The sequence below is a fragment of the Ranitomeya imitator genome, chromosome 3 (assembly GCF_032444005.1).
Source record: "Ranitomeya imitator isolate aRanImi1 chromosome 3, aRanImi1.pri, whole genome shotgun sequence".
NCBI classification, from domain to species: domain Eukaryota; kingdom Metazoa; phylum Chordata; class Amphibia; order Anura; family Dendrobatidae; genus Ranitomeya; species Ranitomeya imitator.
The window spans coordinates 579189396-579213027 of NC_091284.1; the positions used below are offsets into that span (position 1 = coordinate 579189396).

Here is a 23632-nt window from a genome sequence, read left to right on the forward strand (position 1 = left end):
TGTAGTGAGGTCATACAGGCACATGGAGGCAACACACACAAAACTGAACATCATTTCCTTGTCTTGAGGCATTTCCACTGAAGTGGGATCAGCCTGTAATTTGATTTTCCACTTTGATTCTGAGTATCATTCCAAATCCAAACCTCCATGGGATTTTCGTTTTAAATTACATTGATCTTCCACCTCTCGTGTCTCCCCGTTTCCTCATAGTTTGTAAGCTTGCGAGCAGGGGCCTCATTCCTCTTGGTATCTATTTTGAACTGTGATTTCTGTTATGCTGCAATGTCTTGTCTGTACAAGTCCCCTCTATAATTTGTAAAGCGCTGCGGAATATGTTGGCGCTATATAAATAAAATTATTATTATTGATCATTTTCATGTTTTATTGTTCTCTACACATTCCCACTATGTAATGAATAAAGATTTGCAACAAATATTTCATTCAGTGATATCTAGGTTGTGGTATTTTAGTGTTCCGTTTATTTTTTTGAGCAGTGTGTGTGTGTATATATATATATTTATATATATTTAGATATAGTCATGGCCAAAAGTATTGACACCCCTGCAATTCTGTCAGATAATACTCCATTTCTTCCTGAAAATGATTGCAAACACAAATTCTTTGTTATTATCTTCATTTAATTTGTGAGTTTCTGGGATCCAGACAGACTCTTGCATCTTTCATCCGGCCACTGACATTTCTGGAGTGTGAGTCATGGGGAAAGCAAAAGAATTGTCAACAGATCTATGGGAAAAGGTAGTTGAACGGTATAAACCAGGAAAGGGATACAAAATGATAAACAAGGAATTGATCATGCCAGTTAGCAGCATTCATACTGTGAATAACAAATTGAAAATCAGGGGCTCTGTTAAAACAAAACCATGGTCAGGGACACCAACAAAATGTTATCCACAACTGCCAGGAAAATTGTTTGGGATGCAAAGAAAATCCCACAAATAACAGCTGAAATACAGGACTCTCTGAAAACTAGCAATATGGCTGTTTCAAGATGCACAATAAGGAAGTGGAGCGCCCCCAGATGCAGGGCCGCGGGGTACTCGGTCTGGGGTTGTCACGGTGGCTAGACCTGGTCCGTGACCCTGCTAAGGAGCGTCCAATGAAAGGGGATGGTGTGTGGTGCAGAACACGAGGAATAACGAGGACGCAGGGTTGCAGTCTTTTTACCTTTTTACTGAAGGCTTCGGGGTCCGCAATCCAGAGCACTGCTAACAGGGCTGGCTGAGACCGGCTGGTCCAAAGGCACATCCAGAGTTCCCTTTGCAGGTGGAAATCAGTGTCTACCTTCTAGCGCCTGTGTATTGTAGTCTTTCCCTGCTGAGCACCACGGGATAGTCCTCACAACTGTCGTATCCGTTCTTTCTCTGTCCCCCAGTATAATATGGCTAGGATGCACCCGTATGACAGGTAGGCCTGGAGTTATTCTGGGACCCTAGAGACGCCCCTCTCCCACGATTGCCTCCTATGTCCGTTTAGGTGATTCAGGTCAGACAGCCAACCTCTAATTAACTGTCCTGCCACTATTTGAAGTAATGCGTAGAGTCTGTTACTTCCTCGGTGCTCCGGCCACCGGCTACGTGCCTCATTAGGATGTTGCCGATCTCGGGGCACGACTCCTACTGGTTCTATCTCCTTCGTACTATGATCCTGCTTCTCACTTCTCCACAATATACTTCGCTTCGTGTCCTTCCTTAAGATGCCGCCGCAAGGTAGTGCAGGCACGGCTCTGTAACGATCTGTCCTTTCTGCTAGGCACCTGCCAGGAACCCACCCCTGACAGGTCCTCTCCCGGGCTGCTTTCTGCCTAACTTCCTGTCCAACCCCCAGTTTTACCACAGTGTGAGGAGTGGCCTAATACATAGAGCATTTTGCTCCCCCTGGTGGCCGGAGTGTGAAGTGTAGTGTGTGACTGTGATACCTGGTCAGGTGAACTCCTTTAGTGCAATCAGACATAACATCACTCCCCTTAGTGGCAGAGCGACATTACTGCAACGACCAGGACTCTGGGGCGCTGCACTCCCCCCCGGTTAAATCTAGTACTCCAGGTCTGGGAAAAGAAGGATAACAATACATGTTAATAGAAAACACACAGAATTTTTAAATACTATGAACAAGTAAATATAACAGTGCTTCCCGTTATGGAAGGTGAGGACGCTTGAACGTTGCAAAAGGTTGGTCATGCACAGTTCATGACTCCCAGTTCAGTAGGTACAACCATGGAACAGCAGGGACCCCAGGTAAACAAAGGGGTCTCTGGGAAAGTTTTGGAGCGACTCACTGTCCATCACACCATTGTCCATTTTTTTTTAAACCTGTAACAAAGATATTTACACAAACATTTTCAACCAAATAGCAACTATCGTTATATCTCCAAGTTTTATAGCGAAGTGGAGTCTGATTCTTGGTGCTACGCGTGGACCTCTGCAGCGCAGGGGTTGCTATTGGCCTGACAGGGCCCGCTATGCTTGCTATCGCTGGTGTAGTGCACTGTCTTCTAGCTACACTTCTAGTGAGTCTGGGCAGCACTGGAATGCTGGAGTTCTCAGCTGCCACTACTAATGGTGGGCATGGCAGATTCACCGAAAGCAGAGGGAGGGCTTGCTGGTTCGACTGTTGGCATCGCATCTTCTGGTGGGGTCGGCTGTGTTTGCGGGACCGGATAACCTGGCACCACATTTAGTTCTGGCGGTTTCAGTTGACAAAACGTTAAGACAGGTACCACAATGGCCTGATTGATTTGAGTCCAAGACTGTGGAAAATCGCCAAGGACAGTGTGTATCATCTTCTCCTCTTCCACGGGCGGAGAAGTCCCAGGGTCTGTTTCCCCATCTCTCAGCTTATCAGGGCATATTTTAAGGTGGTTTCTGGATATCACCGTTGAGGTTTCCCCTCCGTCTTTGCTGATGAGACAGACCTTCGTATTGTCGAAATCGAAGGGCAGAATGGTATACGGTTCCGCTTCCCATTGGTCATCAAGCTTGTGTAGTCTCCTCTTCCGTTTGAGTACCTGTTCACCGGGTGACAAGGGAGTCGCGGGAGCATGCTGGTTGTAGTCCCTTTCTTGTTTTTGTCGGGCTTTGGTGACACTTCTTTCTACACATTCCTATACGTTGTGGTACCTTTGCTGCCTCGCGGTATCCCAATCCGCATCTGGCGATATATCTTCGGGGGTCAGGATCCCCATGTCCAGATCGACGGGTAACTTGTTAGACCTTCCTCGCATCAGGTACGCTGGGGTGCAGTTGGTGGAATTCACCGGGATGTGGTTGTACATGTCTACCAAGTCTGGTAACTTTGTGGGCCACAAGTTCTGCTCCTCTACAGGTAAGGTCTTCAGTAAGTCGATCACCACTTGGTTCATCTTCTCACACATCCCATTGGTTTGTGGATGGTACAGCGTGGTTCTGATCTTTTTACACCCGTACAAATTGCAGAACTACTGGAGCACCTCCGCTTCAAATGCTGGTCCCTGATCGGTCAGCACCTCCGGGTACCCATGGGGTCTACAGAAGTACTGCTGGAAGGTTTTGGCAGCCGTCCTAGCCGTTAGGCTAGGTTCATATTGCATTAGCGCAATCCGTTAAGTGCCCAGCGCTAGCGGATTGCGCTAACGCAATGTCTTTTTAGGGGTCGCGTTAAACGTCCCCGCAAGCGCAGATCTTCGATCTGCGAGAGCGGGGAACGGACCTCGGGCGCGCCACATAAGAACGGCACATCGTTAGCACGTGCCGAAAATGGCAAGCGCTAGCAATGCGCTTTAACATTGTTGGCAATGGGAGCGCTAACGGACGCGTTGCACGGCGTTAATTTCGCCATGCAACACTGTCCGTTAGCGCTCACCCTAAAACTAAAATGAGAACCTAGCCTTAGATCTTTGACCGGCACGATTGGAGTAGTGGTCCACAATGGTGAGAGCGTAGATAAACCCTGACCGGCTGGGTGTTAGCTTTACGTGATCCTGCGCGACCAACTCGAGCAGCCGTTTGGTGATGATGGGCTGCAAGGGAGCCCGTTGGCTGTCACGATCCTTCCGACGTAGGCTACAGGGGCCACACTCTCGAAACCACTTCTCGATGGCTTTCTTCATGCCAATCCAGTAGAACCTCCCATGGAGTAGCCTCTCCAGCTTCCTCCATCCGAAGTGTCCTGCCCCATCGTGGTACGCTCCCAGGACCATTGGCACATCTTGTCTTGGGACCACGATCTGCCATACCAATTCATGAGTGCGTGGGTCGATGCTCCTCTGGCACAGTTTGCTATCGTGGATAAACAGTTTGCCCCTCTCCTTCCACAACTGTAATGCTTCTGGTGGATCATCCGGGTCGGGATGCAAACCTGCCTGTGTCAGGAGCTCTTTCACCCGACGGACCGCAGGGTCGCCATCCTGGTTCTCTGTCCACCCGTGATGGGGCAGGGGATTCAACGGGGCACCCTGTTTATTCCTGCCCCTGTTCTCCACCTGATGGGAACACTGGGTTGCCTTGGGGCGATGGAAAGCAGGCAGCTCTACCTCTTCAAATGCTTCTGGATCTTCCCCCGTTTTGGGCAAGTGAGGCATTCGAGACAATGCATCGGCATTCACATTCTTGTGCCCCGCACGGTACTTGATGGTGAAGTCGTAATTGGACAACCGGGCCATCCACCGCTACTCCAAGGCTCCGAGTTTTGCTGTGTCCAAGTGCATTAGTGGATTATTATCCGTGAACACGGTGAATTTTGCTGAGGCCAGGTAGTGCTTGAACCTATCTGTCACGGCCCAAACGACGGCGAGGAACTCTAGCTTAAAGGAACTGTAGTTGTCAGGGTTCCTTTCAGTGGGGCGAAGTTTCCTGCTGGCGTAAGCGATTACTCTTTCCTTGCCCTTCTGGACCTGGGACAAGCACAGCTCCCAGCCCAACATTGCTGGCATCCGTATACAATACAAACGGTTGGTCATATTCAGGGTAGGCTAATACCTCTTCTCCAGTCAGCACCGACTTTAAGCAGGTGAACGATTTTTCCAGTCCGTCGTTCCAATCAAACGGGGTATTCTTACCCTTGGGTTTCTTGGGTTGGCCCACCAACAGGTCTTGCAACGGTGCGGCCTTCTTAGTGAAGTCTTTGATAAACCTCCGCTAGTAGCCCACCAACCCGAGGAACTGCCAGACTTCGTGGAGGTTACCTGCTGCGGCCAGTCCTTTATCACCGTGACCTTGTCGGGGTCTGGGGCCACTCCTTCGGCACTCACCACATGGCCCAGGTACTGCACTTTGGGTTTTAGCAGATGGCATTTGGACGGTTTCACCTTTAAGCCAAAGTTGGACAGAGCTTCAAATACCTCGGCCAGGTGCTTCAAATGGTCTTCATAGGTCTTGGAGAAGACAATGACATCGTCCAGATATAGCAGCATGGTCTCAAAGTTCTTGTGTCCCAGACAGCACTCCATCATCCTCTGGAACGTCCTTGGGGAGTTACACAATCCGAAGGGCATGTAGTTGAACTCGCAGAGACCCATCGGCGTCGTGAAGGCCATCTTTTCCTTGTCCGCCTCTTCCACGGGAACCTGCCAGTACCCACTGGTGAGATCCAAGGTAGAGAAGTAGTTAGCAGACTTTAAAGCAGCCAAGGACTCCTCTATCCTAGGCAGGGGGTATGCATCTTTATGTGTAATGCGGTTTAGTTGCCTTTAATCCACACACATCCTCATGGTGCCATCTTTCTTCCTAACAAGGACTAATGGAGCTGCCCAGGGACTACAGCTGTATCTCACTCCCCCAGCCTCCTTCATCTCTCGTAACATGTCCTTGGCACCCTGATAATGAGCTGGGGGTACAGGACGGTATCTCTCTTTTAGGGGTGGGTGATCTCCTGTGGGGATATGATGTTGAATCCCTTTTACCCGCCCGAAATCAAGGGGGTGCTTGCTGAATACCCGCTTATACTCGTGAACCACCCTGTAGGCCCCCTGTATCTGGTGAGATGGAGTAGAATCAGTGCCCACATGTAATTCTTGACACCAATCTTTCGATTGCCCTGCAGAGCCGTTGTTCTCCGCCGGATTGGACGGGACCAAGGGCCCGGGTGCCTGTATCACGCTATTATTAACAGTAAACAGCTTGGCAAGCGTGACATTTTTGGTTAGGTGGACTTCTTCCTCCCCACAGTTAAGAACACGTACTGGCACCCTCCCCTTGCGGACGTCAACCACCCCTCTGGTTGTCAGGAGGGTAGGCCAATTATCTGAATACACAGGTTCTACCAGGGCCTGATAGTCTTTGCCCCCGAGACCTATGGCTCCCCAACACCATATTAACATTTCACTCCTGGGGGTATTGCAATGGGGTTCGAATCACTCACTGTGACCCGGCCAATTTCACCACCAGTCAGCTCCACCTGCTGTCTCCGCATTAGGGCTCTGATTTCTTTCTGCAGGGCACGTTGCTCACTGTAACCAGCTGTCTCGACTAACTGCTGCAACAAGATAATAACTTCTGCAAGACAATTTTCTATGACATTAGTACCGATGGTCATCATGGGGTTACATTCACGTCGGTCAATATCAAAAATGACAATTCCCTGGGCCTCCAATTCTACCCGCCCCACCTTAATGGTGACCTCTTTATACCCCACTTGCGGCAGTGGCTGACCATTACTAGCTATTATGGTAAAATCATCATCGGGCCACGGGTAATGTCAGTGTCCTCCCAATAACGTCTATAAAGAATGTAGGGCATAGTTGTCACCTGGGAACCGGTGTCCAGCAAAGCGTTCATGGGGATACCGTCGATCACGATGGGGAGAACTGGTCGCCCTCCGATGTATTTGGCTCTCCAATTTTGTGGGCCTGACCGTCCTACTCCTGGGGGTTGGCCCTCTGCCCCAGGGGTTGCTCGTTTAAATGACAGTACCTTGCAAGATGGCCCACCTGGTGGCAGCGGCAGCAGATGGGTCGTCCATCCCGATGAAAGCGATCGTCGTCTCTGCCTCTGGTCGACGGGACTTTCCTTGGTCGCTGCCAGGGGACATCTTCCAGTCTGGAAGCCAACTGGATCTTCTCCTTGGGGGCCTCCTGTAGGGATTGGACGGTCCGGGCTAGGTTAGCAATGGTCCTGGTCAGCTCCTGTATCTGGATGCGCAGTCCTGCAGGGGAGTCGTCTTCCAGGATCTGGGCATCGGCCTCAGCGGAAACGAGCACGTCCGGCGCCACCTCCTGGTGGTACGTGAGGGCTTGATGCCTGGGAAGAGTGGCACAGCTGGGCTGTTGCTCTGGTAGTGCCTGGATGGCTTTATCCTTGAATTGCGCAAAAGTCAGATCTGGATTCTGCATGGCCAGGAAGTGTAGCTGGGCCCTTTGGTGACTGCACAGGAGCCCCTCGATGAACTGCTCCTTCAGGAGTTTATCTTCATCTGGCATGCTGTTTGGGTCATTTTGCTTGATGGCCCGCAGCGCCTCCGGAAGATTAAGTGCATAGTCCCGTAAGCTATCCTGCGGCCTCTGCTTGCACCCATAGAACGTCAGTTTAATTTCTGTAGCGGTGCGGGTGTCAAAGGTGGTTTTAAGCTTTGCAAATACCTGTTGCGCAGTTCTCTTATCCTCAATGCCGCTCCAAAGAGTTGGCCAGTTATCATATGAACTTTCTGTGGCTTTGTTATTGGATAAAACTCGAGCAGGCTACAAATCCCCTCTTTAAAGTCAGTTAGCGTATGGGATTCTCCAGAGTATCGCGGGAGCCAGGCGGCTCCTGGTAGGTACGGCATAGAGAAGGGCATTATGGCTGTCGTAGCTGTGGCAGTGTCCGGCTGGTTGATGGGAGTGGCAGGCCTGCGGCATCCGGCGGTGATACCGGGCCCCTGGCTGCGTCTGCCACAGAATCTGGAAGTGCCCCCAAGTCTGCAGCTGTGGCCGCCGCCTCCGCTCCTCCGGGATCCGACATGGCCGTTCCTCCCCCTGCTAACCTGCCGGGGTCGGGGTTCCTCTTCCGGGATCGGCATCTCACTGCGTCTTCCCGCTCCGTGCTCTTTTCAGCCGGCTCCACCCACGAAGCTACGGCTCCTCCCCTTGTGCTCCACACGGCACGGCAATGGCGGATTTTTGGCGGCAAATAGCAATACAGTCTTTGCAATAAGTCACAGTTCAATCACAGTTCCAAGGCACACATGACCTGATTCTTCAGGTTTAAGTACATCCTGTTCGTGACGCCAAATAGGAGCGCCCCCAGACGCAGGGCCGCGGGGTACTCGGTCCGGGGTTGTCACGGTGGCTAGACCCGGTTCGTGACCCTGCTAAGGAGCGTCCAATGAAAGGGGATGGTGTGTGGTGCAGAACACAAGGAATAACGAGGACGCAGGGTTGCAGTCTTTTTACCTTTTTACTGAAGGCTTTGGGGTCCGCAATCCAGATCACTGCTAACAGGGCTGGCTGAGACCGGCCGGTCCAAAGGCACATCCAGAGTTCCCTTTGCAGGTGGAAATCAGTGTCTACCTTTTAGCTCCTGTGTATTGTAGTCCTTCCCTGCTGAGCACCACGGGATAGTCCCCACAACTGTCGTATCCGTTCTTTCTTTCTCCGTCCCCCAGTATAATATGGCTAGGACGCACCCATATGACAGGTAGGCCTGGAGTTATTCTGGGACCCTAGAGACGCCCCTCTCCCACGATTGCCTCCTATGTCCGTTTAGGTGATTCAGGTCAGACAGCCAACCTCTAATTAACTGTCCTGCCGCTGTTTGAAGTAATGCGTAGAGTCTGTTACTTCCTCGGTGCTCCGGCCACCGGCTACGCACCTCAGTAGGATGTTGCCGATCTCGGGGCACGACTCCTACTGGTTCTATCTCCTTCGTACTATGATCCTGCTTCTCACTTCTCCACAATATACTTCGCTTCGTGTCCTTCCTTAAGATGCCGCCGCAAGGTAGTGCAGGCACGGCTCCGTAACGATCTGTCCTTTCTGCTAGGCACCTGCCAGGAACCCACCCCTGACAGGTCCTCTCCCGAACTCTCCCGGGCTGCTTTCTGCCTAACTTCCTGTCCAACCCCCAGTTTTACCACAGTGTGAGGAGTGGCCTAATACATAGAGCATTTTGCTCCCCCTGCCTGGTGGCCGGAGTGTGAAGTGTAGTGTGTGACTGTGATACCTGGTCAGGTGAACTCCTTTAGTGCAATCAGACATAACATCACTCCCCTTAGTGGCAGAGCGACATTACTCCAACGACCAGGACTCTGGGGCACTGCAGAAGCACTTGAAGAAAAATGGGCTGCATGGTCGAGTCACCAGAAGAAAGCCATTACAGCGCAAATGCCACAAAGTATCTCGCCTATAATACACAAAACAGCACAGAGAGAAGCCTCAAAACTTCTGGAACAAGGTAATTTGGAGTGATGAGACCAAAATTGAACTTTTTTGCCACAACCATGAACATTATATTTGGAGAGAGGTCAGCAAAGCCTATGATGAAAGGAAACACCATTCTTACTGTAAAGCACGGAGGTGGATCGCTGACGTTTTGGAGATGTGTGAGCTACAAAGGCACAGGAAACTTGGTCAAAGTTGAAGGAAAGATGAATGCAGCATGTTATCAGTAAATACTGGAGGCAAATTTGCACTCAGCAGCCTGGAAGCTGCGCATGGGACTTACTTGGAAGTTCCAACATGACAACGATCCAAAATACAAAGCCAAGTCAACCAGTCATTGGCTACACCAGAACTAAGAGAAAGTTCTGAGGTGGCCATCTCAGTCTCCTGACCTCAATATCATTAAGGCACTCTGGGGAGATCTCAAGCGTGCAGTTCAGTTAGGCAGCCCAGGAATTTACAGGAACTGGAGGCTTTTTGCCAAGAAGAGTGGGCAACTTTACCATCTGAAAAAATAAAGAACCTCATCCACAACTACCACAAAAGACTTCAAGCTGTCATAGATGTTAGAGGGGGCAATACACTGTATTATTAATGGGGTATGTGAACTTTTGATCAGGGTCTTTTGGATGTTTTGGGTTGTCATTATGATTTAAAAAGAGAAAACAGTGGGTATGGAAAGTATTCAGACCCCTTTATATTTTTCACTCTTCGTTTCATTGAAATATTGGCAAAAAAAAAAAAAAAGTGTGGTTTTAAAACATAACTTTTACTAGTTAGTTTATTAAAAACCTTCATAAAATCAATGTGAATATTGAACCATCACACAAATATATTAAGATATCTCAACCCCCTGTTTGGGAAATATAGTTCAAATCCCAATTCTCAATCAGAGGTACATGAATATTTTCACCTCATAGGTATTCAAATTAATTAATATAGAACCCAAAAGCCCACCTGGTGCAATCAATTTGAGTTTAAACCTATTATTCACATATACCTTTCTATTAGGAGGATTTGTCTTTCACATATCATCTCATGTGCCATATAGAAAATAAATTGGAACAATCTCACCATTTGTTGTTTCCTTCCTTTTTTCTCCTTTCGCTGCAAATTATGTAGTCTGGGTCCCAGTCATAGTCCCTGCCAGACCCTAGTTTTGGCTGGCCCTGGTACCCCAAAAGACTCCCGCCCTTACAAGGGCAGTCTACAGCTAGCCCTCACACTAGCCAGCCCTAAACTGACCCTGTGTGCCTCCTGACGTGTTTCTTCAGCAAAGTGATTCATCAGGGGATTGGCACATTAATCCTTGTCAGAAGTTTCTGGGCAACATCACCCTTGCAGCCATTTGGTAAATTGAAAAAAGTCAATTTTTTTCACATTAATGTGCACTCTGAACCCCATCTTGACTGAAAAAAAAAACAGAAATGTAGAAATTTTTGCAAATTTAATAAAAAAACAATAACTGAAATATCACAGATTGGTCATAGGTATTTAGACCCTTTGCTCAGACCGTCATATTTAAGTCACATGCTGTCCATTTCCTTGTGATCCTCTTTGTGATGGCTCAACTCCTTCATTGGAGGCCAGTTGTGTTTAATTAAGCTGATAGGACTTGATTTGGAAAGGCACACACCTGTCTATATAAGACCTCACAGCTCACGGTGCATGTCAGACCAAATGAGAATCATGAGGTCAAAGGAACTGGCCAAGGAGCTCAGAGGCAGAATTGTGACAATGCACAGATCTGGCCAAGGTTATAACAGAATATCTGCAGTACTCAAGGTTCCTAAGAGCACAGTGACCTCCATAATCCTTAAATGGAAGAAGATTAGGACCACCAGAAGTCATCCTAGACATGGCCGTCCAGCTATACTGAGCAATCTTGGGAGAAGAGCCTTGGTGAGAGAGGTAAAGAAGAACCCCAAAATCACTGTGGCTGAGCTCTAGAGATGGCCCAGCCAGAGCCCTGACCTAAACACAATTGAGCATCTCTGGAGAGACCTGAAAATGCCTGTCCACCAACGTTCACCATCCAACCTGACGGAACTGGAGAGGATCTAAAAGGAAGAATGGCAGAAGATCCCCAAATCCAGGTGTGAAACTTGTTGCATCATTCCCAAGAAGACTCAAGGCTGTTCTAGTTCAAAGGGTGCTTCTACTCAATACTGAGGAAAGGGTCTGGACACTTATAACCATGTGATATTGCAATTTTCTTTTTTCTGAATACTTTCCGTACCCACTGTATATATATATATATATATATATATATATATATATATATATATATATATATATATATATATACACATATATATACAGTTTGGAGTGGATCTGGATCCTGAGACCCCACCGATTGCTCAGAGTGCCGCTCAGAGAATAAGAGCTCAAAGTGTCTTTCTGAGTGTGCACACAGAGGGGGTACAAATGCAATAGAAAGCATAAGCTCTGAAGCTCTTCTCTGTGTGGACTCCTGTTGTGTACCTCTCCTGATTTTTTCTTGAGTGATTGGTGGAATTTCTGGACCAATCCCCCAACTGATCTACATTGCTATGTAATGTAAATGAGAGAACTTCTTTCTACAATATTCTTTAACCTGTATTGGCTAGGTATCCCCATGTAAAAATGTAATTACATCACACTGCGGACCGAAGTTGGGTCCTCTACCTGTGTCTCCGACACTTGCAGTACCGAGTCTGTTCACAGGTAAATACAGTTTTTACTGTTATATGGATAAAATAAATCTTACATAATACCCTTCAGGCTGTTTCAGGGCAAGACGTGGTAGGATGAGCACATGGGAATGTCATATGCTTATTAATCACAGATTATATTTTGTGATATTCCACAGATAAAATGTAATTTGCCTGGAATTCAGCCAAGAAGGTAGCAAAAAATGTTTTGCTACACGCCTTAGAATACCCAAGTGTTAGGATCACCTTTTGAAGTGCAACCACTAAGCCCCAGGTCCAGGTGGGTAGAGGGACCCCTGGCATTGGTGCAGCTGGCAGGATAGCACGTGAGAAACAAGGACGTGGCGCACTCAGCAATCGAGAGCAGCAGGATGGATAAAGTAGAAGTCAGGAGAGACTGAAGCAGGTTAATCACGGTATGCAGAGAAGGTGGAGTACACCAAAGTAAAGTCTTGAAACTCAGTCCCAAGACACAGGTGTATGTGTCAATGGGTCTTAAGTAGTTTTAGGGAGATTATGTCATTGATTCACGACAGTCAACCTGGAAACCCCGAGGTGGAACACAACAGAAAGAATCGGACTTGGGAGAAGGGAGCAAAACTTGTAGTACCCAAGACAAGTGTGTAACACCAAGTGATCTTTGAGATTCTGTCATTTTTTCCAGGAAATAAATAAATTTCTGCAGTTGAAAAAAAAGAAATCTTTGTTTTCTAAAAGGAGTTTCGTTTTTTGTGTTTCTTGTTCTTCCTTTTTCCCATTGTATAAAATAAGTAAATACAAACTAAAATATATAATGTTTAAGAATATCTCTTCCTACTCGAGTTAAATGGGTGGTCCAAAGCTAATATTGAATTTTAATCCTAAATGTTTATTTATTGTAATTAACGTATCACTTTTCCAATATACCATAAACTAAAGATGCCCTCCAACAGCCATGCTGACAGATATCTGTTCTTCAACCTGACAATGCCTGTGGTTTACTTAGCAAAATCCTGCTTACAGGTTCGCTTTAACATAGGAAACTGTATATGGCCTTAAAAATTTTTAATAAATGCTCATGCATACAAATGGATACCATATGGATTGCATATTGATGATAAATGAGAAAAAAAAATTAGTTTTCTGTATGAAACTCTGAAGATTTGTTATCCTGTCTTGTGCTGAAGTAATATTTGTGCATAGCGAATGCTGCTGCTCGTTATAAATTTGAAAATGGTGAGAGAACTAATTGCATCAAAATTATGCAGCGTTTTAAGCTTTTTTACGTCAATACTGGAATAAAAGCTCTGATAAATTGGGCCTTCTGAGTATTAATATGTTCTCATGTCCTCACTGATATTAGTACAGTGCTTTGCAAAAGTATTTACCCCCTTGGCATTTTCTGTGGTTTGCTATCTCACAACCTGAATTTCACTGCTGTTTTTTTTTTATTGTTTACATCAGTTCATGTAAAGAACATGCCTACAATTGTGAACATTTGGTTTTCTTTTTATTGTGAAGCAAACAACAAATAGGACAAAATAACTGAAAATTTCAGTGTGCATAACTATTCATCCCCCTAAAGTCAGGACTTTGCAGAGCCTCATTTTGCTGCAATTAATTAATTATCTCTTTGGATAAGTCTCTATGAGCTTTCCACATCTGGCCACTTGGATTTTTGGTCATTCTTCAAGGCAAAACTGCTCCAGCTCCTTCAAGTTAGATGGTTTCTTCTGATGAACAGCAATCTTCAAGTCTGACCACAGATTCTCGATTGGAATAAGGTCTGGGCTTTGACTAGGCCACTCCATAACATTTACACGTTCCCCCTTAAACCACTCGAATGTTACTTTAGCAGTATGCTTTGGGTCATTATCTACTTGGAAAGTGAACGTCCGTCCCAATCTCAAATCAGTGACTTACTGAAAGAGGTTTTGCTCAAGAATATCCCTGTATTTCACACCATCCATCCCTTTGACTTGGACCATTTTTCCTGTCTCTGCTGCTGAAAACATCCTGATAGATATATATTTTTTATAGCCCAACCCTGACTCGTACTTTTCAACACTTTGTCCCTGACTTGTTTGGAGATCTCCTTGGTCTTCATGTGACGGGACGTGGCGACCCTTAAAGGTACATTACAATCATTTGTGCTTTTCCTCTTTGCACCTTTGCACAAGAGATTTTTATTTTTTTTAATTAACTATGTTGGGACCATAATGTTCTGTTGAATCTCTTGCTTTGCATTGGGCACTTTTGTGTGGCATATTTTTGTAATTTGTATCTTATATTCTTACCACATTGATTAGTCTATGGACGTTATTTGCACTTTTTTTGATTATTGCAGCGTATCACTTGTAATTTATGTAAATAACTAGCTGAAGAGCCCGGCATTGCCTGGGCATAGTAAATATCTGTGGTTAGTTATAGTACGTCACTTCTCTTATTTTCCCATCACGCCTCTCATTTTCCCAATCACATCATTAATTTTCCCCCTCACATCTCTCATTTTCTCCCTCACACCTCTCATTTTCTCCCTCACTCCTCTCATTCCCCCCTAACACTTGTCATTTCGACCTCACATCTGTCATTTTCCGATCACTACACTATTTTCCCTCACTCCTCTCATTTTGCACTCACACCTTTTCATTTTCACCTCACACTTCTCATTTTCACCTCAGTATATACATGTTTGTCATCTCCCTTATATATAGTATACACCTGTATGTCATCTCCTGTATATAGTATATACCTGTATGTCATCTCCCCTGTATATAGTAAATACCTGCTGTGTGTCACCTCCCCTGTATATAGTATATACCTGTATGTCATCTCCTCCTATATATAGTATATACCTGTATGTCATCTCCTCCTATATATAGTATATACGTGTATGTCATCTCCTATATATAGTATATACCTGTATGTCATCTCCTTCTATATATAGTATATACCTGTATGTCATCTCCTCCTGTATATAGTATATATCTGTGTGTCATCTCCCCTGTATATAGTATATATCTGTGTGTCATCTCCTCCTGTATATAGTATATACCTGTATGTCATCTTCTATATATAGCATATACCTGTATGTCATCTCCTCCTGTATATAGTATATACCTGTAGGTAATCTGCTCCTGTATATAGTATATACCTGTGTGTCATCTCCTCCTGTATATAGTATATACCTGTGTGTCATCTCCTCCTGTATATAGTATATACCTGTATGTCATCTCCTCCTCTATATAGTATATACCTGTGTGTCATCTCTCCTGTATATAGTATATATCTGTGTGTCATCTCCCCTGTATATAGTATATACCTGTGTGATCTCCTGTATTAGACCTCGTTAACACGTTATTTGCTCAGTATTTTTACCTCAGTATTTGTAAGATAAATTGGCAGCCTGATAAATCCCCAGCCAACAGGAAGCCCTCCCCCTGGCAGTATATATTAGCTCACACATACACATAATAGACAGGTCATGTGACTGACAGCTGCTGTATTTCCTATATGGTACATTTGTTGCTCTTGTAGTTTGTCTGCTTATTAATCAGATTTTTATTTTTGAAGGCTAATACCAGACTTGTGTGTGTTTTAGGGCGAGTTTCGTTTGTCAAGTTGTGTATGTTGAGTTGTGTGTGGCGACATGCATGTAGCGACTTTTGTGAGATGAGTTTTGTGTGGCAACATGCGTGTAGCAACTTTTTGTGTGTCGAGTTGCATGTGACAGGTTAGTGTAGCAACTTGTGTGCAGCAAGTTTTGCACATGGCGAGTTTTGCACGTGGTGAGTTTTATGTCTGGTGCCTTTTGAGTATGTGCAAGTTTTGTGTGAGGCAACTTTTGCATGTGTTGCAACTTTTGTGCATGTGGCAATTTTTCCGCGTGTGCAAGTTTTGCGTGTGGCGAGTTTTCCATGAGGTTAGTTTTGCACTTGTGGCGAGTTTTGCGTGAGCCTAGTTTTTGCATGTGGCGAGTTTTGCGCGTGGCGAGTTTTGAGCGGCGACTTTTGTGTTTTGACTTTTATGTGGCGAGGTTGGTGTATGTGTGGTGAAATGTGTGCTGAGGGTGGTATATGTGTTCAATCACGTGGTAGTGTGTGGCGCATTTTGTGTGTGTGTTCATATCCCCGTGTGTGGTGAGTATCCCATGTCGGGGCCCCACCTTAGCAACTGATCGGTATATACTCTTTTGCGCCATCGCTCTCTTTCTTTAAGTCCCCCTTGTTCACATCTGGCAGCTGTCAATTTGCCTCCAAAACTTTTCCTTTCACTTTTCCCCATTATGTAGATAGGGGAAAAATAGTTTGGTGAATTGGAAAGCGCGGAGTTAAAATTTCACCTCACAACATAGCCTATGACGCTCTCAGGGTCCAGACGTGTGACTGTGCAAAATTTTGTGGCTGTAGCTGCGACGCCTCCAACACTTTTCCTTTCACTTTTTTCCCCATTATGTAGATAGGGGCAAAATTGTTTGGTGAATTGGAAAGCGCGGGGTTAAAATTTCACCTCACAGCATAGCCTATGACGCTCTCAGGGTCCAGACGTGTGACTGTGCAAAATTTTGTTGCTGTAGCTGCGACGCTTCCAACACTTTTCCTTTCACTTTTTTCCCCATTATGTAGATAGGGGCAAAATTGTTTGGTGAATTGGAACGCGGGGGGTTAAAATTTCGCCTCACAACATAGCCTATGACGCTCTCGGGGTCCAGACGTGTGACTGTGCAAAATTTTGTGGCTGTAGCTGCGACGGTGCAGATGCCAATCCCGGACATACATACACACACACATACACACATTCAGCTTTATATAGTAGATTAAGTTTCTTAGGTTGTAAAATAAGGCAACTGGGTTTGCCATTCTGTATCTGATTATATATATATATATATATATATATATATACACACACATATATACACAGTACAGACCAAAGGTTTGGACACACCTCATTTAAAGATTTTTCTGTATTTTCATGACTATGGAAATTGTACATTCACACTGAAGGCTTCCAAGCTATGAATTAACACATGTGGGATTATATACTTTACAAAAAAGTGTGAGACAACTGAAATTATGTCTTATATTCTAGGTTCTTCAAAATAGCCACCTTTTGCTTTGATGACTACTTTGCCCACACTAGGCATTCTCTTGATGAGCTTCAAGAGGTAGTCACCGGGAATGGTCTTCACTTCACAGGTGTGCCCTGTCAGGTTTAATAAGTGGGATTTCTTGCCTTATAAATGGGGTGGGGGCCATCAGTTGTGTTGTGCAAAAGTCTGGTGGATACACAGCTGGTAGTCCTACTGAATAGACTGTTAGAATTTGTATTATGGCAAGAAAAAAACCAGCAAAGTAAAGAAAACAAGTGGTCATCATTACTTTAAGAAATGAAGGTCAGTCAGTCTGAAAAATTGGGCAAACTTTGAAAGTGTCCCCAAGTGAAGTGGCAAAAACCATCAAGCGCTACATAGAAACTGGCTCACATCAGGACCGCCCCAGGAAAGGAAGACCAAGAGTCACCTCTGCTTCTGAGGATAAGTTTATCCGAGTCACCAGCCTCAGAAATCGCAGGTTAACAGCAGCTCAGATTAGAGACCAGGTCAATGCCACACAGAGTTCTAGTAGCAGACACATCTCTACAACAACTGTTAAGAGGAGACTTTGTGCAGCAGGCCTTCATGCTAAAATAGCTGCTAGGAAACCACTGCTGAGGACAGGCAACAAGCAGAAGAGACTTGTTTGGGCTCAAGAACATAAGGAATGGACATTAGACCAGTGGAAATCTGTGCTTTGGTCTGATAAGTCCAAATTTGAGATCTTTGGTTCCAACCACTGTGTTTTTGTGCGACGCAGAAAAGGTGAACGAATGGACTCTACATGCCTGGTTCCCACCGTGAAGCATGGAAGAGGAGGTGTGATGGTGTGGGGGTGCTTTGCTGGTGACACTGTTGGGGATTTATTTCAAATTGAAGGCATACTTAACCAGCATCTTGCAGCGGCATGCTATTCCATCCGGTTTGCGTTTAGTTGGACCATCATTTATTTTTCAACAGGACAATGACTCCAAACACACCTCCAGGCTGTGTAAGGGCTATTTGACCAAGAAGGAGAGTGATGGGGTGCTACGCCAGATGACCTGGTCTCCACAATCACCAGACCTGAACCCAATCGAGATGGTTTGGGGTGAGCTGGACCGCAGAGTGAAGGCAAAAGGGCCAACAAGTGCTAAGCATCTCTGGGAACTCCTTCAAGATTGTTGGAAGACCATTCCTGGTGACTACCTCTTGAAGCTCATCATGAGAATGCCAAGAGTGTGCAAAGCAGTCATCAAAGCAAAAGGTGGCTACTTTGAAGAACCTAGAATATAAGACATAATTTCAGTTGTTTCACACTTTTTTGTTAAGTATATAATTCCACATGTGTTAATTCATAGTTTTGATGCCTTCAGTGTGAATGTACAATTTTCAGGGTCATGGAAATACAGAAAAATCTTTAAATGAGAAGGTGTGTACAAACTTTTGGTCTGTACTGTATATGTAACTTTCGTCCTCATACGCGCGCATTTTTTATTATTAATTTTGCCATCTCTACCTAATAAACGCATTTCATTATCGATTTTCTGCTTTTGATATTTTTTTGGCAATTCATGTTTCTGGTTGGTGTGGATGGTGTTGTTTGGTCAGTGGTGCCCCTTGCTTAATGGTGTTGCAGCCTCTGTGACCTTTCAGAAAAGCTGTGTATATACTGACAGACTATGTGACACTTAGATTATACACAGGTAGGCTTCCTTTCACTAAGCATGTGACTTATGAAGGTAATTGCTTACAACATGAATATTTAGGGGCTTCATGGCAAAGGGGTGAATACATATGCATATGCAAATTTTTACTTATATGATCCCATTAATTTATGCCTATATTTTCCTCACTTCACAGTGTATTGTGAATAGACCACCGTAGATTGCAATGATGCTTATTTCGAGGCAGGTGTGCTATAACAGTGTCTTAATATGAAACTCCTATCCCAGATGTTCCCCCCTTCCAGAGTAGCTGCAATATTCTGATTCTCTCATGTACACACCCGATGTGCTCTCTGCTGCCAACAGCCACTGTAAACAGCTGATTTTTATCAGCGTTTTTATGTCGCTCTGCTGTGGCACACAGATTTCACTGCGCTGTCCTCCTGCTTCTTCTCCCTTCCCACAGAAGTTGACCAAACTCTGAACTGTACCCTAGAGCCAGTGCTTGGGCAGAGGAGGAGCTCCCTATGATGCCCATCTATCCAAGGAAAGAAAAAACAGGAGGAGAGAAGTCATTGTGCCTATGTAATGAGTACCTACTTCTGGTCCGCAGCCAAGTGCAAGGACTTTAAAAGAAAGGACTACAACAGGGCACCCCTCCCAAGAATACACCAACGCTCAGCCACACCGTCCCGGGCACCATGGGTATGTAACACTGATCTGTATTGTCCCTAATAATATTATAACTCTATAATTGATGGTTGTGTATATTTATTTGCTCGACAATAATCTAAAAATGTAATGTAACATCCATCCAGTAATTCATTGCTTTTGTAGTATTTTCTTTGGTGGTTTCTTCTCTATTGTTACTGTGTATGACAATAGATGATATTTGCTTGGATTTTTTAATCTTTCTGCTGGATTACAAATATGAGAACAGATTAATTGTATGTAACCATTTACACTTGTGCATTTCCTATTACATTTTTAAAGCTGCAAAATAAATTAAGCATATAAGTATATTAGCTGTAATGTAATACCTGAGGTTAAATCATAAATGTAAACATGCACACACGAGAACAAAAAAATGAAAGTTGGCAAATATATGCACATATAACTAAACCAAACACTAGGATCCGGCGTTAAGTATCTGACGTTAACAAAGATCAGCTCTCTGTGTCAGGGATTGTCAGCAGTGGTTCCTTTTTTCATTGGTCCAACACAAGAATCCTGAAGTATATACCCTAGTACTATTAAGAAATTTCACTAAACATATTTACAGAAAATATATCATAAATGCAGTGATGTATCATTGCAGCACCTTCACTTTCTGGCACGTACAGCAAAGTCCGCACAGAGGACCTATTGGTTGTGGGAGTCCAAATTCAGATCATAGTATTACAAGAATGTCTTGCCAGATTGTGCCGTCCCGTGAATGTAATTACATGAATAAACAGTAATCTGTGCCATAAAGTTCTTGTGATGCTATGATCATGCTCATACTTTCAAAATATGCCAAGCATTTAAAAGAAGTAATATATTCATCTTTCTGGCATTTGTTGCAAAGAAGACGCTCAATACTTTACAATAGTAGTCAATGGCAAAGCTAAAACATCACATATACTGTAAGATGCCTGGGCTTCTTACTGAACATTTAGTATGTGTTTTTGCTTAAACAAAAACCACTAGTGTCTTCTTAATTGCTTAATGGAATAAAAAAAACTGTTCAAAGAGCGACTGTGAAAAGATGCCAAAATACAGATAAGACGCAAAAGAAGATTTTTAAAAAAAAGTATTCAGAAGGAGGAGGTGGTCAACATTTTTTACAAAAGATTCTTCAGGATTTCAAAACTCCAGATAACAGGCACAATACCTTTAGAAACTGGTGTTTTTTACTGCAGGAAAAAGACGCAGTGTGAATATACCCTCATCGTTTTCTGGCAGACAAAAATGTCCATTTTCAAGCAAAAGACATGTTTGTAAACTCTCCACGTCTTGCATCTTTTGGTCATTTCCTGAGCACTCATTTTATTAATTTTTCTGAGAGTGGTTTTCTTTGACATATTTTTTAGTGCTTTTTTGTGTAATTTTTCGGATGTCCGCCTTAGTGTTCGAAGTTCTGGGCGAAGGGGAGAGAGAACTAACTTTTTAGGACACCAAAATATGTTCCCCATTGACTTCCATTGGGTTCTTTTTAAAGTTTGTGTATAGTTCTGGTACCTAAACTGAACTTTGGACCAAAGTTGAACCTGACAAACTTGAACTTCCAGGGGTCTTCTCGTCCTCATCTTTTTACTGTCATTTTCCAGATACTTTTTTTTAAATCCATTAAATAATGAATAAAACATTAGCATTTTTCTAAGAGCAATTGCTGACAAAATGCTCAAAATGGCGCATCATTGAGTTGACTCATACAGTAGAGTATTAAGCATCTTCCTAATGGAAAACGCCAGGAACGCCAGGCTTCACTTCTTATAAACACTTGGCGTCTTTGAAGGCCTGAAGCGCTTAAAAGATTCTGACAATCCCCAGATATGAACAGAAGTTGATTTTCCATTGAAATCAACAGCACGAATCTTTTGAGCATTTGCTCAGTGTTTTTTCTGACATCTTCTGCTCAGAAAAACACAGTATGAACGTACCTGAGTCTTTTAAGAAGCCGTTCAAGAGCAGAACCTCTACAAAATCCTGGTTAAAAAAAATGCCTTAAAAATGATTGGAAACCTTATCCAATTATTTTCTACGGGAAATCCAGTGTGCATATCATATGAGGAGACTGGAGTAGAGAAATGGGGAATGGTTAGAGCGTCTGATGCTCCATCCAACCAGACTTCAGGAAGTAAAAATCAATTTATTTTTTTTAGCAACAGAGAGGACACAGTTTGTGTCATTTCAGAAATCAGAACAAAACAGGATTGCTAATGTACTGAGTGTGGAGAGGAAGCAAGACGCCGGGCGCTAGAAAAGAGGATCCGTCACGTTGTGCATGGAGTCTGGTAGACCGGCAGCATGTCACTCAGGAATAGCTCAGCAGATTGATATATTGGTTTATGGTAAAAGTTTCCATTTAACACTTTTGTACTTATATTTTAAATATTGAAATCAAGATTCATTTTAAACATAGCAGACAAAGGGGCGGACATGATCAATTATTGATATCAGATAATGACTATCTCTGAATACATACATGGAAAATAGAAGTCTGAAGAACCCATTATAGGAAGAATCCATTATAGGTTATATAATGTGAACAGAGCATTACTCGAGCAACTATATATATATATATATATATATATATATATATATATATATATATATATATATATAAATAGAGACATGGAATGCACTCACCAATCTTCTGTGAATAGCAGCTTTATTTGAGTCTTCATAGTTAAAACATCATAACCGGGGGAAGAGGCGTGGGGCTCGACAAAGCAGGAGGAGACGACGGCCGTTTCGCGCAGTGCTAGCGCTTCAACGGGTGATGCAGACCCATTGAAGCGCTAGCCCTGCGCGAAATGGCCGTCGTCTCCTCCTGCTCGGTCGAGCCCCACTCCTCTTACCCCAGTTATGATGTTTTAACTATGAAGACTCAAATAAAGCTGCTATTCACAGAAGATTGGTGAGTGCATTCCATGTCTCTATTTTTATCTTATGGACTACTATACTTACAACGGAGTTGCACCCACGGTCTTCTTTATTATGGCTGTTTTGGACTAAGATTATACATACCGGCTTCATGAGACATAAGTTTTTGGACAGTGCCGGTCAGTTACTTTTTTTCTTCTGTTCTACTATATACAGTGGGGCAAAAAAGTATTTAGTCAGTCAGCAATAGTGCAAGTTCCACCACTTAAAAAGATGAGAGGCGTCTGTAATTTACATCATAGGTAGACCTCAACTATGGGAGACAAACTGAGAAAAAAAAATCCAGAAAATCACATTGTCTGTTTTTTTAACATTTTATTTGCATATTATGGTGGAAAATAAGTATTTGGTCAGAAACAAAATTTCATCTCAATACTTTGTAATATATCCTTTGTTGGCAATGACAGAGGTCAAACGTTTTCTGTAAGTCTTCACAAGGTTGCCACACACTATTGTTGGTATGTTGGCCCATTCCTCCATGCAGATCTCCTCTAGAGCAGTGATGTTTTTGGCTTTTCGCTTGGCAACACAGACTTTCAACTCCCTCCAAAGGTTTTCTATAGGGTTGAGATCTGGAGACTGGCTAGGCCACTCCAGGACCTTGAAATGCTTCTTACGAAGCCACTTCTTCATTGCCCTGGCGGTGTGCTTTGGATCATTGTCATGTTGAAAGACCCAGCCACGTTTCATCTTCAATGCCCTTGCTGATGGAAGGAGGTTTGCACTCAAAATCTCACGATACATGGCCCCATTCATTCTTTCATGTACCCGGATCAGTCGTCCTGGCCCCTTTGCAGAGAAACAGCCCCAAAGCATGATGTTTCCACCACCATGCTTTACAGTAGGTATGGTGTTTGATGGATGCAACTCAGTATTCTTTTTCCTCCAAACACGACAAGTTGTGTTTCTACCAAACAGTTCCAGTTTGGTTTCATCAGACCATAGGACATTCTCCCAAAACTCCTCTGGATCATCCAAATGCTCTCTAGCAAACTTCAGACGGGCCCGGACATGTACTGGCTTAAGCAGTGGGACACGTCTGGCACTGCAGGATCTGAGTCCATGGTGGCGTAGTGTGTTACTTATGGTAGGCCTTGTTACATTGGTCCCAGCTCTCTGCAGTTCATTCACTAGGTCCCCCCGCGTGGTTCTGGGATTTTTGCTCACCGTTCTTGTGATCATTCTGACCCCACGGGGTGGGATTTTGCGTGGAGCCCCAGATCGA

General features: G+C 44.3%; 1 protein-coding gene across 1 annotated transcript in view; it reads left to right on the forward strand.

Moving 5' to 3' along the window:
• Positions 1–19045: 19045 nt before the first annotated feature.
• Positions 19046–23632, forward strand: part of SLC15A1 (solute carrier family 15 member 1) — a 110602-nt gene continuing 106015 nt past the window's right edge. Inside the window, exon 1 of the mRNA XM_069758001.1 lies at positions 19046–19464. Coding sequence (XP_069614102.1) covers positions 19461–19464 — 4 coding nt within the window. The 5' untranslated portion in view covers positions 19046–19460. The remainder of the gene's footprint in view (positions 19465–23632) is intronic.